Genomic DNA, 19,725 nt, shown 5'->3' on the forward strand with positions numbered 1-19,725 from the left:
ATGTTTCCGATAAAACGAAGAAACTAACTTGTAGTCTAGATTGTTTGAAACACCAAATTATTTTCGTGCTTGGAGCAAATAAATGTGGTATGAACAAGATTATTACAATATTTCATGGCAAAAGTGTAGTAAGCGACAGATTGAAGTTGGTTCTGAGTCGCTTGAAACAATTTTGATGTAATGATATCAATGATTTCCAGTATTTGTTGCAGTTCTATTTACCTGCTAAGAACAAATACTTTTCCTTACAGCAATTTTGCTATCTTAAAAATATACGTAAGAGGCTCTCAGCCTCACTTCTGAAGTAAACGGTAATATTGTTATAGCTACTTACTGCTATTTTACTTGCAATAACAGTGTGTAACGTCGTATAATACATTTTAAGGTTTCATATTTCGGTGCAGAAGTTCTTCGGCGAAAACTTCCGAAGGTGCACAGTGTCAATTTACACGACTTCAGAGCGCCTATTGGAAAAAAAATAGTGTGTTGCGAGCAAGTAAGGGGGAAGGAGCTAAGAGGTTCTACGCTTGGCGTTTAATACATTTTTCCCAGTAGACTGAAAGTGACACTTGTATTGACCATGCAAGAGGAAAACATTGGTAAGGTTTGAAGCAACTTTTAGCAAGTTTTCACAATGATTGTTTCCGTTCCATTTACTGTATGGTTTCAGATATCAATTTTTTAACATCATTTCACTAAATAGTACGCTAAAATCAATAATTTCGTTTTCATTTAGAATAAATATAATAATTTTAAAACTTGTCAACAAAATAGGAACAGAAATTCCATAGTGGGCCTGGTGTGTATTAAATAGTCGGTGCTATTTTAATGGTTTCAGGGAGAATGGTAAAATTATTGTACATATGCGTCCTTTTCAACAATAGGTGGGGGAAAGCAAATTTATGTTTCCTTAACCTTAGCACAACAATGCTTCTGGGAGTTGAATTAAAATCCTAAACAACAAAATATTCGCAGACAGTACATGCAACGGCATTGTGTGAATATAAGCCTAACGATGGTACCGGTAATTGTTGTCGGGCAGAAAAGAAAACTTAGGTGTAAATAGGTGTAGCTTAGGTGTAAACAGCAGGTCTAGGGGGCATAATCCTTACCTAAACCAAAGTCTAGAAAATCCCTAGAAAAATCAAAATTCATGAAAATAATTATGATTTTTTGACATTAAATTCTACCAGTTGCATCCACTTCCACAAATATTTTCATTGAAGTCAGAAATATACATTTAACTGAGATTTTGTTTTTCCTATTGAGTAAGTTTATATTAAGAACTATTAGAAATTATTTATTCATTGTTTTACAGTTAACTTTAGTATGTCAATTATACAAGGACCCCTTTGATGGAGCATTCCATAACCCCACATGACCGTATCCATCCTAGACTTTCCTGTTAGGATCGATACGCCTATGATCTCGGGGAACTACTATCAACATACATAGGTTGATATTCACCGTAATGGACTGAAGATTTTTTTAAGAATATCAATGGGTCTTAGAAGTTTAAACTTTGCATTTAAAACGTTTAAAATATCGTTGAAAAGCCGGACATTTTTCTGCTTAATGAACGATTATCAAAGTTTCGAGAACATGTTTTTCAGTGTTTAAAAAACTACCTGTGTACAAGTGGATAAAAGTCAAGGTAAAATATGAACAATCACAAAAAGTGTGTTCTTAACATCCTATCACTTAAATGGAAATGTGCAGAACAATATCCCGGTTTCACACACTGAAAATAACGTAGGACTTCAATAATTCATTTTTTTTAGGATGCCTCTATGTGTGCATGTATTTTATGTTTGTCCACTAATATCTTCGAAAATTCTTATTTCAGCACAGCTTTTTGCATTAGGTAACACTGTTCAGCTTACGGAATCGTGAAAGAGTCGTTAAAATTCAGTAAACATGTTATATAAAATATTTCTATTGTTGATAAGTTATTAGGAATGATTATTTTATACACTAAGACTAAACTATCTCTACATTAGGGACACTTACCTAATAGCGTGTTCATTCTGGGTAATCAAAGCAGTTAAACGCTTATGAATAGATTCCTCAAGGTATACTCCTTGTATTCTGCAGGTTCAGTCCAAGCCTTCTATGCTGCAGCAGTTCCTGCAAGTGGTGCACACTGGACGATGTGCAACATATTGCACAGAACATCACAGCATGTTCCATACATGCTTAATAGGGTTAAGTCTGGCAATTTTGGATAACAGGGTAGTATTGACAACTCATTTTCATGCTCCTCCAACCATTATGTAAAAAACGCAGCCCGATGACACCCTCCGTTCTCCTGCTAGAATATGGCGCTGCTCTCTTGGACTTGGAGGTATGGGCCATGAAAAGTTTAATCGAGTAAGAAATACTTGTGCGTCACTTCTCAGACCCAGACACCGTCCTATTGAATTACCATGCTGCAACCCGGAGACGTATACTCGTGCTGTTTCCAACAATATAATCGACATGGTTAAGTGAAAAGCGGGACTTACCACTGCAGATAACCTTCTTTCATTGATCCATAGTCCAATGATCCCTTTGCTTTTGTTCATGTCAGCCGTATGTTATTTCTGTGTTATTGTAATAGTGTTGGTCTACGGCTGTTACCCTAACCGATGTAAGGTATGTCACATGGTCATGGTTGAAATTTGTTGTAGGATTTATTGGCCCACATTGTACTGGTGCGTCAATTCCTCCATTGACATACGCCTGTGGTGAGATACCATAGTGCTATACGTTGTTCATTTTCTGCCCACCGCACGTACCTGATCCAAGTGTGATCGCTTGGCGGTTGACTGACCGTCATGAGCACTGTTGGTAAAATCTTGACACTGTAGCGCTTGAACATCCCACAAGTACGACTGTCTCAGGTGGGGCAGTTATTTGTGCCCCAACAGTTTGAGCTAATCAAAATTTACTCACATAATTTTGTTTGCCCATAACGGGCATCAGCTGCGTGCTATTATGTTCGGTAGCCGTGCGCGTCTTCTATGTTACCTGCTCATGACGTGGAAGTTACGTGTTATCGATATTTGATGGCGGTTATTCCTATTGTAATGATCGTTCTGTGCATATAAAACCTAGCTGTTAAGAAAGGTTGCTTTTAGTAACTAATTAGCAATGACAATTAGTTGTGGCCTTTAGGAAACTAAGGGTCAGGCCGGAGAAGAATAGAGGGCAAGGATGTGGAAAGCCAGCGGCTCTGACCTTACAGAATTGCCGTCCCAGCACTCGCCTGTTAAGACTGGAAAATATCACGGAGATCTTCAGTTTGGATGACTGGCTAGAACAAGGTTCGTGCTCACATTCGACCTATCCAATGCTGTTTGGCAGGCAGGCAAGTTGCCCCTACCCGTCAGGCCAGGTAACAAATTGTCAGTGTTAATTATATAAAAATTAAACCGATTTCAAAGAGCGTGATAAAAATAGCAGAGTGATATTTTCCTAAAGCTTCGAATTACACTATCACTTATAGCTGACCTTTTAGGTCAATGGAAATCAAAGCTACCTAATTTATATAATGGATGTAAGATTTCTGCCAGCTTCAAAAGTGAGACTTATTTAGTAGACAGGAAGTACTATTAGTCAAAGCTTTTAAAACTATTACTTTGCACTACACTTACAAAAAATATTACTTTTATCACATTTTAGGTCGGTTCTTTTTTTTTTTTTTTTTTGCTATTTTCTGCTTTTAGTTTTCCCGTGGGAGGAAGATTTTAAATCTAACCAAACAGCAAGTTGAAAAACAAGTCATGAAGCCGAAGGTACCAAACGGGACATATTCCAATATAGTTAGTTGTTTGAAGAGTGAGATCATGAAAATTGGGGCTGAAGAAAGGAAGGAAAACCCAAACAAGCAGCAGAAGAGAGCAGCAGTGGAAGATGCCCTAAACCCGGATGAAAACAAGGCTGAAGAAGGGAAGGAAAACCCAAACAAGCATCAGAAGAAAGTAGCTGTAGAAGATATCCTAGAAACCGGATGTTAACAAGGCTGAAGAAGGAAAGGAAAATCGAAACAAGCATAAGAAGAAAGTAGCAGTGGAAGATACCCTAAACCCGGATGAGAAGAAGGCTGAAGAAGAGAAGAAAAACCGAAACCAGCTTCAGAAGAGAGTAGCAGTGGAAGATACCGTAATTCGGATGAGAAGAAAGCTGAAGAAGGGAAGAAAAACCCAAACAAGTATCAGGAGACAGTAGCAATGGAGGAGACTTTAAACCACAATGAGGAAAATAATGAAGAAGGGAAGAAAAACCCAAACAAGCTTCAGGAGACAGTAGCAGTGGAAGAGACACTAAACCAGGATGAGGAGAAGACTGAAGAAGGGAAGAAAAACCCAAACATCAGGAGACAGCAGTAGAGGAAGAGACCCTAAACCCGAATGAAGAGGGAACTTTAGAAAAGAATCGAGAAAGAGATGAACATTATTATGCTGAGAAACGGAACTTGAGAAAAAGAACAAATTTGGGACTGAGCTATTTAGACTATTTCTTTGACGATGATATCATATTTAACCAGGCTTGTCCTTCCAAAAACTCAATAGATTGGTTGAACAAAACACCAACCTCATCAGATGAATATACCTAGGTATATTATATGTTAAGAGAAAAAGGGTTTCAGGAAATTCAGCTGGATAGTCAAATTCAGGTGATGATTGTAATGAGGAAAGCGGTGCTAGGAAACGGAGGAAGATTGTACGTAGAAAGATTACTTTTACACCAGAAAAGAACATCATAGGGGAAAAGGGATTGAGAATTAAAAAGAAAACTATTCAAAAAGAGAAAAAAAGATTAAAGCAGAGTGGCCAAGCTTACAACAGAAACAGGCAAGAAAGAGTGGAGAAGAAACAAATACTGTACAACCAAACAAATGCAAGTCTTGCCCAAATAAATGTTCTGATATTACGGAAGAGAGGCGCCAATTTTTATTTAGACACTTTTGGTCTTTAAAACCGAATGATCAAAGAAATTGGATCTTAGGAGCAACCAGACAAGTTCCAGTGAACAGAAGGAGGATTCAGGGAGAGAGCCCACGGGCATAATCTTTTCAGTATTTTGTTAACGAAGGTGAAGGCTATAGAAGAGTTTGTCTTCAATTCTTGCTCTCAACGTTAGATATCTCACAAAAGTTTGAGAATTACACTGTTACAAAATCCACTGAAGGCTCAGCAAAACCTGATGGCCGAGGACGCCACTCAGTTCGCCCTAATGCGACATCCGAGCGAAATGTGTAGCTCGTTGTTGAATTAATTCAAAGACTTCCTGCAGTGCCTTACCTCTACTGTAGAAATAAAACAACACGACTATATCTTCCCGAGGATCTCAAAAACGTCACTTATCTCTATACGATTTACTCACGTGCAATGAACGAAGAAGGAAATATTCCTATGAGGGAAAGAGTTTTTCGTTATATATTTAACTCAAAATTCAACCTTGGGTTTCATAGACACAAAAAGGACAAGTGCCAGAAATGTATCGCCTTTTCCAACAAGACAGACAAAACCCAAAAAGAGAAGGCTGATTACACGCGACATATTGAGGATGAAGAAGAAACTAAGGCTCGTTTCAGAGCAGCAGAGTTAGAGGTAGTCAGGAAGGAACACTTGTCGCGAGTTCAGATTTGCAGAAAGTTTTAAGCGTACCTCATGGCGATTCCATGCTTTTATACTACAGACGAAAGCATTCCGTATACAATCTCTCGATATAAGAATCAAAAAGCAGAACAATTATGTATGGGGTGAGAGCGAAGGTAAACGAGGTTAGAATGAAATCGCCTCTATCCTTTCGAGATATATAGATGTAGTGGACGAACGAGGTAACGTTTCAACTGTAATTTTGTATTGCGATAACTGTGCCGGTCAAAAAAAAATAGAAATATTTTGGCCATGTTGAAATATGAACTTGAAAAATCCAAAAACTTACTAAGAATCTAGATCAATTAGTTGGTACCGGGTCACACACATATGCCTGTGGACAGTGTGCATAGTCAATTTGAGATAGCATCTCATAATCAAAAAACTGAAAGTCCATCCGAGTGGATTACTGTCATGAGAATGGCAAGAACAAAGCAACATCCATGAATTGTGGAAGCATGGTTCTTTTAGAAATTGGTCAACTTTGGCAGCCCAAATCTTCAGTGCTAAGAAACATGAGTCAGGGGAACCTTTCTTCCTGTCAAAAATGGGAGTTGTCACTTTTTCAAAAAATAGCTAATTTGGCAAAGTTAAGTATTCAATGACTAAGGACGCGGTGTATCTTACACTGAAGCTTCGCTCACCAAGACAAAAGCAGCCAAGCAGACTTTATGCAGCAGCCATCCCTATCAGTAAAGCCAAGCACCAGGATCTTGTCAAATTGTGTAATCAGAATATTCTACCAAAGCATCTACACGAGTTCTACCAGCAGTTACCACACACGGGAGAAGCACAAGATACCCTCCCCGAGACAGATGAAGATGAAGAAGAAATTCAAGATTGAAACACGTTGTCATCATTTTTTATTTTTTCTCGCAATAGTTAAAAATTGATAAAGTTACAGTTTTGTGGTTTCGACAATTTACATTTTTTTTAGTAAATGAATGATGCAAATTTTCATTGTATCAGTAAGCTTAAAATATCAGTAATAATTTGCAATATTTTAAGCTTTAATAAATTAAAAAAACGCTAAAAATAAATGAGAAAACTAAATAATGGTGTTAGTTATTATTAACTTAACTATCCAGAAGATTAGATTAATTTTTATATATAAAGGAGAGGTAAGCCAAAGCACTTTTCTTGCCAAATTTATTTTAAGCAGCATTATTTCAAGAAGCGTTCAGTATTTTACCGATCAGTATACAACTAACATTCTTCAATTAACGAATCAGCAATTTATTACCATTTATTTTTCCCCCTAAATGTCGCTTAACGCATTCTCACTATGACGCCGTGTGCCTTAATGCATTAGTACATTTGAATGAATGTCGTTTGAAGCATTGATTTGTTAAAAATTTTGTAAGCAAAAATGAATTAAGCGCCAAAATAAGTGAATATTTTTAAGCTATTATATACGTCACTGTCCTATTTGACGGAGCTTGTTTAATTATATTAGCTGTATTTTTCTTACGAAAATAGTCCAGAAAACAAAAACGTTATTCAAGAAAAACCATCAAAATTTTAATTTTTCGGCTCTCCTGTAAAATTCTGAAAATGTCGCTTACTGCATTAATGCCGGAAAGGGACGATATAGTAGTTTTTCTCGGTTTTTGACATCGTATGCGTGTATGCAACCCCCATTACCTCACAGCTATGCGGGTTTATATAACAGCAGAGGATAAATACTGGGGAATGGAATAAGGACGTTTTCCTCTCTTATAATCGAGGTTCTGGATTAAGAGTTGGCAACGACAGGTGCTTACACAGCTACTCAATAATGAAATCTGAGAAAGACTTTTAGAAGGCAAGTCGTCTAAGGTACTATAGATAAAGGTAAAGCGTATTCACTCAATAAGAGTGCAGTTTGGCAAATGTCTTTGAAGTAAACTGAATTTTACAACAGTATACTTTTCTTCCTCCACCCCTTTTTCGACCGCATTTGCGGAGTTGCAATGTCTTAACACACACTATGTCTGTTCTTTCTCCCTAACACTACGGCTAATATGAAACAGATGTCAGGCAATTTAACGACAACGAAGTTGATCTTGGGAACAGGGAATCGAGCACTAACTTAAAGGACAGCATTTGGAACTGTGACGAAGACTCCACGTGGATTTGATGAGTGGCTGTCAATTGTTTGATATGACAGTGGTGTCCCCCCTTATGTTCATGACGCACCCCCCAACTGTCTGACTTACCCCCCTCCCCTTCCAGCCTGATCGTATAATCATGACAATTCAAATTTAAAAGTTATGTATATACAAACACTTTCTCTTGCCAAATCGTCTGTTCTACTATCCGTAATTTTAAGTTCAGATACAAAATTCTTCCTGCGAACCACAAGCAGTTCTCAGCAAGCAAAATCCAAAGAACATTGGCTAAAATTCAGGCTCAACTACAGTATGCCAAAAGTAAAAAAGAAATCCTGAAACAATTTCAAGATAGCGGCCCAGGATAACAAATATCTTATCTGAGGCTACTGATACGTGGAAGTTGTCGTCACTATAAAACATTTAAAATGCTGTTACATAAAAAAAAACTACTATAACCAACTAATTCAAATATCAATCTGGTCTGATGAAACGAATTTTAACGCATATAAAATATAAATCAAAACAACGCTTTAATCAAAGAGGATTATGACTCTGGTTAAACATGGACAAGAGTAATGACTGATCAAGGATCTGCTATCTAAATACCACTTTCCATATTCCAAACTCTGGACAAAACACACATGACCTTCAAGCTAAAGTTGGATGATTAGTTACTTAATTAACAGGGCTTTCGACATCGAAATTAAACTATCAGCTAATTTAAAAAAAAAAGTTCGTAAATATCCCCTGATGTAATAAAGTTCAGAAAAAGTGCAGATTGAAGTGGCGTAGACAAGATGATTTTGAGGTATGGAATGCAACCGAAAACCTTAAAACCGTTTCAACCATTAACCAAAATGGTCAGTATCGTGGTATAAAGGACGGAAGAAAAAAATTATGCATTGTGTTATCCGTAGGTGTTCTTTCATGAAAATATAACATTCTTTTCGATTAATTTTTACACCCCTCTTCAAACATATTTATATCGATTTTAACCCCCCAAATATTTCAATTACGCAGTTTGCGTCATAGACCCTCCTTGTGAGCACCCCTGGATTGAGGGTTCTGGTTGGCCATTTAGTTATCGGGCTGTTTTCCGCAAAATCTCCCGGACGATGACTTATTTGTGACACGAGCTACCACACGTACAAGGTGGCATTCTTTATATACGAACTGCACTCGGGTTGAAGAAACAAACTATACCATCCTAACATTCATCGATAGAAAAACTTCAACCTGGATGGCTGACCGTAGGGTTAGATCAGGAGTTTCCTGATTGCAAAGCGACAATTCTAACCATTCAGCTATAATCAATATTAACATACATAAGGGACAACGATAAAGAAAAAAAATCCTATAAGTGACTTTCGCTACGGTTTCGTTAATTTAAATTTTCCAAATACGCTTTTGACCCAACGAAAAGCGACTAGCCACTCTACTCACTACCGATGTTCAGGGTTCCCACTCTCTTTTCCCCAAAAAATTCCAGGACATTTCGAGGACAAATCAATTTTCCAGGACTTCGATACAGGAAGGTACAACAGGATTGCAACTGTAGGTTCAAAACTCACAACAGTGAAATGAAAAGTACAGCAGCTTATGAAGTGAATATTAATGCAAGTACAGTATTAATACACAATAATTAAATACACAAAGCGGAACGTAATGTGCTTTTTTTGGGAAGGGGGGGCTCTCAACTCTCTTATAGCCACCCGATCCACCCACATCCAGCACATGTATTTTCATCCTCTCTACATGACATTTTAATTATGCACCAAACAAATTTACAAACAACAAAAATCTATTTTTCGTACATGGCATTTTCATTGCGTGACAGTGTGACAGATATAATTAGGGGGAAAAGGAATTATATTACAAGTTTTTCAATTGAGTATAGAGTTGTGATTTCCTTCCTTAGCGAAGCTGCTCTATGGATAGCATTTGACTTTTGTAAATAAAGTAACCAAAGACTTCTGTTCTGCTTTATGTACAAGCTGGTTTCCTTCAGTCTCCAAAGCTTCACTTGTTTCCGTCAAGTTTCTTTTCTTTCTCTGTAGCTGCTGTACATTTTCACTTATCTCTTTCCTCCTGTTTTATGATCTTGTTACAAATATTCATATGAAATTTTACCGAAGAGTAAGTACTGTTGCGAAAATAGACTAATTATGGAGGATTAATGCTGGTACAAAACACAGTTTCTGGAGGATAGTGCTTGTGAAGACAGCATCCAAGAATGAGTTGACAGACTAGTAAGGAGATGAAAAAAGAAGAGAGAAGCTCTCCCAGCAATGGCGTCGTTACCTTTTTAAATCCGGGTGGGGGGCGGAGGGCGGATGAATCAAAATCAAAATTCTCTTTCTGACAAAAGTTATATATACAAAGTAGTATAGTTTATTTAAATATATTTGACTAAAATCTGGGGGGCGACCCCCGCTAACGACGCCCATGCTCCCAGGCAACCACCCTGTTGGGAGAAAGAAACCCCACCAACAACCCACACATGTAGGATTATGACAAATTATTATTCAGCACAAAAAACAGGAAAAGCAAACAAAAATAGCAATTAATTAAAATCTCCATTATAATTATGAAAAATCTGACATTCAGTATTTCTGTAAATTTCAAGGACAGAAATGCATTTCCAAGGACATTTCCAGGATGTTTCCAGATAAAATCAATTCAAAGATATTTCCAGGTTTTCCACGATTTCCAGGACAAGTGGGAACTGTATGTTATATTACGGATTAGAACCTGCCTTCTGGCAGAACAATCACAAGACAAAACAACTTTAGGATGAAGGAGGCATTATATAACTGAATGATATGTGCAAACAAATTTCTATGTTACATATGCCTGAATGATATGTGCAAACAAATTTCTATGTTACATACGCACGACATGTAACATAGATGTTTGTTCGTGCATACGATTCAACTGCTAGTGAATGACTGATGAATTAGTTAAATGAGAAGAAACCTGAAATCTTTCAGTTTAACATCCCACGTTTATGTCCTTTACGATAGGGGAAACGAATGATCAAAGCAAGTGAATGATAATGGAAAAATTGGTGGAATGATCATGTGGGAGGAAACGGGAGCACCCTGAGAAAACCCACGGACTTGATATTGTCCACCACAAACTTACATGGCCGGGGTCGAACCAGAGACCACACACACACACACACCAGAAGTAAGCGCTCTACCACATGCCCCCGTCAAATAAGAAGGTGGGATCTATGTGCACTCATTAAGGTTTGAACCTGCGACGTGTACTAACTAGCCCATCAGTTAATCGGTAGTTTCTGCATGTTTTGCAGTTTACAAGAAAGGTCTCACCTTTCTAGCACAGAATTAAAGTAACATACGAGGAAACATGAAAAGGAAGTTGATAAAAAAATATATATGAAAGGAAGGGATATTTCGTAACGTTTCATTCATCCGTAGGCTCGAATTCGTGAAATGAGTCATCCAGTTTGTCGTGCGAGTTAACAAAAAACTTCTGACTCATTCAAAGGAAAACTTTTTATTATTACTAGAACATATATATGTCGAAAATCTTGAAATCTATATCGACATAAATATATACGTAGCTACTAAAGAACTAAAAATTATTCAATATATAGGTACGGATTACTTATTCTCAATTCTGGATTGTTATTTTTATTGATTTACCATAACCGGAAAATTTGTATTAGAAGACAGAATGGCATCTATTAATGTCAGCTTCCACTAGTTCCATAAAACGTAGTCGGTAATTTATACACTGTATAACAATATCAATATATAGGGTGTCTACTAAAATTCCAAAATGAAATTTCGTGACTTTTTCTTTATCAAACCATAAAATTTCGTAACATTCAAAAACTAATAACAGTACCTATATTCTTCAGCACTGATCTTTATCTTATCTTTATTTTCAAAGGCTGTGATACAAGGTTGCTATCTTCTCTCAGTTGAATAAACTGGTTAGATGAGTCGTGGTTTCGGCGATGCGATGCGATTTGTACCGCCACTGCTCAATGATGCCAGCTGAAGGACAGTCTCAAGAGTGAATCTGAATGTGAATTAGGTCGAATTTTCACGCATGCGATAGAAGCGTGCTTTGCTTGGGATTTGGTAGCGTTTAAAGCCGACAATATGTATTTTTGGTGGTGAATTTTGAAAATTTTCCAGTTTGTAATTACATTCGTACAGATTTAAAAAAAAAAAATCGTGACCCTAAAGCTAAATTTCGTGACGTTTCCTTGACTTTCATGACCGTTTTCTGATTTCGTGACTGATAGACACCCTGATATACGGTTAATACATATCGTCGCATGAGAACCATTTCTTAGAAAGATGGGTTTTTAATAAGATGGTAATTGAGCTACATTACAACAGGTGATCAAGAACAGATGGCGTTACGTTCCATTTCCACCAAGTGGGGCTTTCAAAATTATGTTCAAACATGAAGAACACGGAAAGAGCATTTTTGGAGTTACGTTCCTCTGGTTCTCATGCGACGATATATAAAGTTAGTGGACGCCTGCAGAAAGTTATTTGAGTAAGGAAAATGACAAAGTATGATCTCGGAATCCGAAATATGATCTGGATGAAAATATCCACCCAAATTATTCTGAATTCTCAAATCTAGCAAATATTTTGAATTTTCGTCGCAAAATATTATGGTTTAAGTTTGCTCTGAACAGCTTATGTTATCCTCACAATTTTCTTGCGAAAAATTTAAAGCATATTATTAGTAGATCAATTAACAGCATAGCTTTTAGCCTCTCTGTTTGCCTAGCACGCAGAGCACCAGTTCAAGTGGAAAAGTGTTTGTACTGTTTCGTGTTTGTGGTGATCATTTGGAGTTCTCATGGAGGAACGGTAAAAGTATCTAGGAACATGAATCCGCACCTAAAAGTATTAAGTCAAATGTAAAGAACAAAATTTAACGGACAGGTGGTGACTCGTAAAAACTCAACAAAGGTTGCACAAGGACTACACATCTATCTGACTGTTATCTAGGCCTAATTGTCAGGCGACACCTCACCTTTTCTGCATGTACACTGACCAAAGAGCTCGCTGCGGCCCAGGGCGGACTGTCAAGATGCACTGTGTCTCGAAGGCTTCATCCAAGATTCGAACGCAAAGACGACGCCGTCTAAAGAGGTATCGACAACATCGTGACTGGATCCATGTTCAGCCCCATGAAGTGATTCCAACATATGGTTATTTGGCGAGAGCCGAAAACAATGATGCCCTTTTCTAACATCAGAGATCTCTACAACGGAGGATCACCCCTAGTCCTCCATATTACTGATGCTGATTCTTTAACCGTTAGATGTTGCTGCACCGAATTAGTTTTCAGAGACAGTATGTCACGAAAAATTCCTTATTGCTCGGATGGAATGGTCATGCGGCATTCCCGACCTAACCCAATCAAATATGTGTTAACATGCTTTACACAGACGGACAGCAGAATGCTACCCACATCTTAAAATAAAATAAAACTTACCGAAGAACGGGGTTTGCGGCTCATCAATTACCTTATTTTGAATACAGATCACAATTGTGGGATCTGGGTAATAATTTGGAGTCATCACATTCCTTATTAAGAAGAGTTTCCATAATTTTCGACATATGTATTCGTAAGCAAAAATTCACTGACAACTTTCTGATAAAGGTATACTTCCTCCTTAGGTTCGTTGTTTTGTTTTCATGTTTTATTGGTGCCAACATTTTTTAATTTCAGTACGATTTGGATTGCGGCACGTACTATACGTATTAACAACAAAATACAATGAGTTTCATATTACTGTTCTAATTTAAAACTACTCAAATTTATTCTGTCATATAAGAAAATGACAAATTACATGTCATTTTGATGGGTATTCAACAAGTCTCATCCACAAAACCTGATCATGTGTACTCTCTCTTAAGTGATCTCATACACTTATGAATACGATATATAAGACGCAAGTTTACAATATGGGCTCCACATAAGTAAGTCCTTTGTAATACAGGACATCTACTGTTTCATTTTCAAAATTTCGGTTTATTTCCAATACATTCAGTATAACTATCAGCAAAATTCCAGTACCTATTACATTATATTTTTAAAGTTCTTTAAGAATAATCAGACTCTTGATGATTTCAGGTTTGTAACTGTTTTACCATCAAAAGTATATTTTATTTTCAATAAATTTAGTTAGCCTTGATTTTTTTGAAATACAAATATTTTAACTTTTTTTAAAGGGCCTCCCAACTTCCCTCATAGCCCTCCACTCCACCCATTGTTTTAAATGTCCAATGACAAAATGTATACAACTCTTGCTTTGGAAAAATTTACAATCTCAATGAATACAAAATTGTTTCTAAGACTATTAAAACAATTACAAAAGAGTATTGTTGACAAATTACCAGCTTCATGATATTTCCAGTATGTGGATCAAACTTCCAGTATCAAAATTAAATTCCAGTATAATTCAAGTATTTCCAGTATCAGTAGACACCCTGCAATATATATTTAATGCTAGATAGATGCTAAAGTGTATTATCTCTCTCTCTCTCTCACACACACACACACAAATCCGCATACAGACTAGAGATGCAAAAAAGCCGGCGTTTTTTGAATCGATGGTTTTTTTCACATAAAAAGCAGGCTTTTTTGAAAAAAAATTAAATTTTTAATTTTTCGATCTAAATAGCTTTTTTACGGTATACTCTATAGTTAAATAAGATTTCATGACTTAAATGCCATATCTTGCCCTGGAATTTACCATCATCAGGGATGGAAAATGTGTATGAATTACAGTAAACACAAAGTGCTTAGTATTTGAGGGCAATTTTAGAGGCTAATTAACTTTATTTTAACTTCTGGGTTATCAACATTATTTTTTTCTCTAGATCATTTCATTTTTAGTCATTTGTGTTTCATTTCTTAGAGCTTAGAACTCTAGCTTCTAGCACATAAGTTAAACTTGTGTTTTTTAATATATCCGTCAGAGCGTACTTCCACATTTTTGTTATACTGTAGCTGTGCAATGATTTAGCAATAATCTTCCGGATACAATCTTGTATATCATTTTATACTCATCAGGGTGGAAAATAATCAGTAGCGGATTTAGGAAAGTATTTTGGGAGGTTTCTCTGATTAATGTTTGTTTTTTCTAAAACCCTAATTTTTATTTGGGAGGAGCTTGAAGTTTATGAGTAAAGGCATAACTAATACTTTGTTTCGTTTGTACATTTAGCAATAATCTTCCAGATACAACCTTAAAGACCATTTCATACTGATCAGGGTGGGAAAAAAATATTTTAAAAAAAATCATTTTTGTTGATTTTTTTAATTTTATTTAAATCGATTTTTTTAATTTAAATCAAATCTTTCTCCTCGTATAATACAAGTCGCGAGCTGAAGGAAAAACATTAGGAATTAGTATTAAATGTTAATTAAGCCATTTAAGTGAAAGTATTGGCGTTCAATTTTGAATTAATCACCAATCGTTAACGTATTTCAATCCTAAACAATGTTTCTTAAGTATTAAGGAAAAAGTACAGCAACGTTTACCAACATGACATTTTTTTTTTCACACAAGTTCCTGATATTTGGCAGGGACATATTTTAAAAAAATTGGAACTTGCGGCACGAAATACGTATATAAAATACATAAATTTTGCGTAAAGTTATAAAATTAAAAAAAAAAAAAAATCGGAGAGGGATCGGACCCCTCTAAATACGCCACTATTATCTGGGAACAATCAGACGCGCATACAAACGAATTTTCGTTTTAAATGCATCATGGCAAAAATTGCTAACAACACAAATAAGCATACCACTGGCTTTTTGGGAAAATTTGCTATTAAAATGAGGTCACATGCTATGGTTTTCATTTTTCAAAACTTCACTTTAATTCAAAATGACGGATCATGCCCTCTATCTCTCACTCTCACTCTCACTCTCTCTCTCTCTCTCTCTCTCTCACACACACACACACACACACACACACACACACACACACACACACACACACACACACACACAATTGAAACCGGAGCCGGACACTTGGGTGATGTCCCTTGTTAATATGTTACACTAATATAGTAAGTTTACAGGGCTCATAGTGGTCTGGTCTCTTGTAAATAGTTGGAAAGTGACCAAAATCTCATCATGCCCCTTTTTTCCTTTGTCAATTTCTCTATCACCTCTCTCTTTGTTATTTTGTTTCATCTTTTCTTCTTTATATCTTTTTGAGCTTCCTCCTTTCTTAGGTTTTCTATGTATGTTTTGTAGTTACGGTAAGCAGACTTAGCTGATGTAAGAAGCTTCTGAGTAAGTGGAACCAGTTCTGGCCTGTTTCCGAATTTCTTCAGCCCAGACATTATATTTAACTTAGCACTGAGAGTTCTCAAAGGCGTGAAATATTCAAATTCATTACCTACTCTTAAGAAGAACATACAAGAAGCATAACACAAGACGAACACGATGAACCACACACACACAACGTTGAGCGGAGCGTTAACTATTACGAGAGAAAACTAAAAGACTATTATGATAGAAGGAAGAATAGACACAGAAGAGGTCTCTAACCCACCTTGAGAGCTTAAGCATCCACCAACCATTCACTGTGCTTTAGAAAGAATAAAAGCTGAAGTGAGAATAAAGCTGACTGTTTCACATGTGGCAGTAAGTACTGAAGCTTTCTGAAGAGTAATGAGTAGAGAAACCCACATTATGCTTTATTTTTTGTGTAATTATGCTTTATTTTTTTCCAAATTATTATGCTTTATTGTTAATTTCAGTCATTGTTTTATATTAATCGTGTATAATGTAAAATATTTACTATACATTAAATATTCTAAATATCTTGATCTATTTATTAATACTTTATGTAACCAGTTTCTTTCATATTTAATGAAACTTCTACTTAATGCATTGTAAAAAGACATGCTTTACTCAAGTCAGTTTTTGTTTCACTTGTGTGCGCCTTAGAGGTGCATACAGAAAGGGAAAGTAAAAGATATCACCAAAAAATACAGAAAGTACTCAAGTTCAAGAGGTACACATAATAATATAATGTGGAGTTCTTGTGTATTATTCATTGTTGGCAGAAAGTTTTTTCTTTTATCTTTTCTCCACATCAAGGGATTACACCGAAAAGTTTACAGAAACAAAAATTAGCTTTTCATTGTTGCATTGTTATGTTCTCAATGATTTTGCTTTGTAAATATTGGTTTTAAAAAATATTAATATAGTATGTTAAGCTTGCAGTTAAACATAATTTTCCAAGAATTGTGTTATATATTTTAAATTATGCTTTATTTTCTAAAATTATGCTTTTAAAATTAGTTTCTTCTGGACCCTTAAATAACCACAACCATGTTCAAAGTTCCAACCATATGTCTAAATTGCTATTACGCTTTTTATGCTTTTGGGTTGCTCTAGTAATGAGTACCAAGTTTCTGCCTTTTTCCATTTGTTTTTATATTTTTCTTAAAAAACTGCCAATGCAAAACATAAATCACAAGAAAAATTCACTTTATCTCCCAAAAAAAGTAACTTTTAGTTAAAAAGAAAAAAAAAAAGTGACTCGCTATTAGCAATGAGCTTATATACTGTTTGAAAGAGAGTAGTTTCTTGAAATTTGTCAAGTTTTTTTTTATTTTTTATTTTTTTTTTTTTTTATTTTACGATTTGAGGGATTTTACGATACTTACATAATTAGCATAATCCTTTAATTCCTTTTCCTTACCATTTCATAGTTGGTAACGACCAAAGATCTGACTAAATGCATCTCTTGACGAAGTCAAAGTTACAGAAGTGGTAAGTGTAACTTGTGAACTGAGTTTCAACATTCAAATTTTAACTTCAGCTGAAAGTATCCGATGCATGTTCTCTATATTTCGCTGAAGCAGTTCATCATTAAATATCAAGGAATTGTATTTATCAGTCCGCAAACCCTTCTAGCCGCCACATCGAAATTTTGAATTTGCGAAGCTGACTGAAAATGAAACGGAGACCATAACATTTTAAGTATCATCAATTTCTCGCCTGAAATGCTTTTTAGTGAATTTCGGTATCATTTCTCACGTACTGTGAGAAATGAGATTTCAGCTACCACGATCAAAAATGCCTCTGCCTTCTTCTTCTGTAGAGCTTTTTCTACATTCTCCACGCGACGCTTGCATACATCCGATTTCTACTTTATGTCAATGGTTCGAAAGAAATTCGGCGGCTTTTAGTAGGTTATTCGGAAGATGAGATCGTTCAGTTTTACGTCCAATGGTTGTCTGCATGCTAAAGGAGACGATGGTTTCAGAATGAATTAAACGGTGGAATGACGAAAGTGGAAGGAAACGGGAGAACGCCGAGGAAACCCACGCACACGGTATTTGTCCACCACAAAATGATAAAAATTAATGCACAAAGCAAGAAATTAAACACTTTTCTTGAAACCTGGATCTGCAACTTCAGTCACATGGTGAAAATTTCGTCATTCATTACAGGAAAATGTCACAGTGAGACACTCTCCGAAAAAGGGTGGATGTATGTATAATCTGTCACAAAAGATAATACATGGTTTTCGCGGGATAGTATCTTGTGCCCCTTTCTATGAGAATGAAACCGGTACACGTACCTTTCTACCACCTCGCGATTTAATTAAATGTTTTAAAGGTTTTTGAGACCTAACTCTTAAAATCGATAAATGAATTATTTTTCTCTTATAGAAATATTATAAAACTTAATACAAAGAAGACAATAAAAAGCTATGTTCTTTCAAAACTTGAACTTTATGGTTATTAGTTATACATTTACAGAGTACACGAGCATTAGTGCGTGTTGTTCAATGGTTCATTGGATACGTGCAGGACTCTCACCCGTAAGATCGGTATTCGATTCTTCGTCACGCATTTTTTTTTCATTGATCAGGTAGGACAACAGTAAAAAGAAAAATATAATTTTAGGTGTCATTCGATATTCTGCATTTTGTCCCAACAACCAGGAAGGACTGAATGTGGGCTTGAATATTTGGAGCTGATATGCTTACTTGCACAGGAACACTGGATACAAGGAATACACAACACCAAAACTAAAACATCTCTTTACTTTTGATTCTGCCTCTGCTATTTGAAGAACTGCATTAAATCAGCAGAAAGCTGTTACTATGCACTCCGTCCCTCACTTCGTGACCGCCTTTCTATACCACAACAATGTGTGTCGTACATATCTGTTGTTGATAATTGCGTGAAATATATTTCTTTTGCAACGTACCTCGCCTCTATCCACTGTATAAATCTACTTGCATTAGCTACCGCTCTTTCTTTTGGGAACAGAGCCAATTTCTGTGTTTAGCCTAGGTGTTGAGGCATTGTTAAGTTTCTAAGATGATGAATGAAAATGAACTAAAATACGTAAACAATGAAATACAATCGCATGCTTAACACGATAATAAAGTGTATACACTTATTCTCATGTAGCTATTTATTCATTCGTGATTCCTTGTAATAAATCTCTTTCTTATTTTGTATTAACTATTAGGTTCGCACACTGGATGTTTACAACCTCATTCCAGAAAGCAAGCAGAGAACAGTTTATTCATGAGAATAATAAAATCGTATCCCGAAACATTATTTATACGGGTGAAAGAAGTCAATTATTGCAAATTCGTAGTTTCACAATTCCCGAACGAAATGAAGTTAAAAGAGCGAGGAACAATATAACCCCGAGGAAACTAGCCCACTCGGTGTTTACCTACCACAAAACAAATATCACGCACCTATGGTTTGAACGCAAAGACTTTATACCCAGAAGTGAACGCTCTAACGACTATATTACCAAATTTGTTTTTAAGTTAGCATCAACATGCACAATACTTCAAACCCGTAATATGAAATATGATCGATCGTTTGGATCAGTCTTCTTCATTCAATGTAACACGTGACAATGATCAGTCAATAAAAAGGAATTCATTTTGCTTCGCTATTTACTAAACCTATGGATTTTGGCGA

General features: G+C 36.0%; 1 protein-coding gene across 3 annotated transcripts in view; it reads right to left on the bottom strand.

Annotated features, from left to right (window-relative positions):
• Positions 1-19,725, bottom strand: part of rush (pleckstrin homology and FYVE domain containing family member rush hour) — a 69,170-nt gene that overhangs the window by 40,187 nt on the left and 9,258 nt on the right. Inside the window, exon 1 of one of the 3 annotated variants that reach the window (XM_081743152.1) lies at positions 16,311-16,353. The exons of the other annotated variants lie outside the window; for them this stretch is intronic. Coding sequence (XP_081599278.1) covers positions 16,311-16,338 — 28 coding nt within the window. The 5' untranslated portion in view covers positions 16,339-16,353. Of the gene's footprint in view, positions 1-16,310; positions 16,354-19,725 lie in introns of those variants that run through there. 3 annotated transcript variants of the gene reach the window in all.

Source organism: Thermobia domestica, chromosome 16 (assembly GCF_964235325.1).
Source record: "Thermobia domestica chromosome 16, izTheDome1.hap1.1, whole genome shotgun sequence".
NCBI lineage: Eukaryota > Metazoa > Arthropoda > Insecta > Zygentoma > Lepismatidae > Thermobia > Thermobia domestica.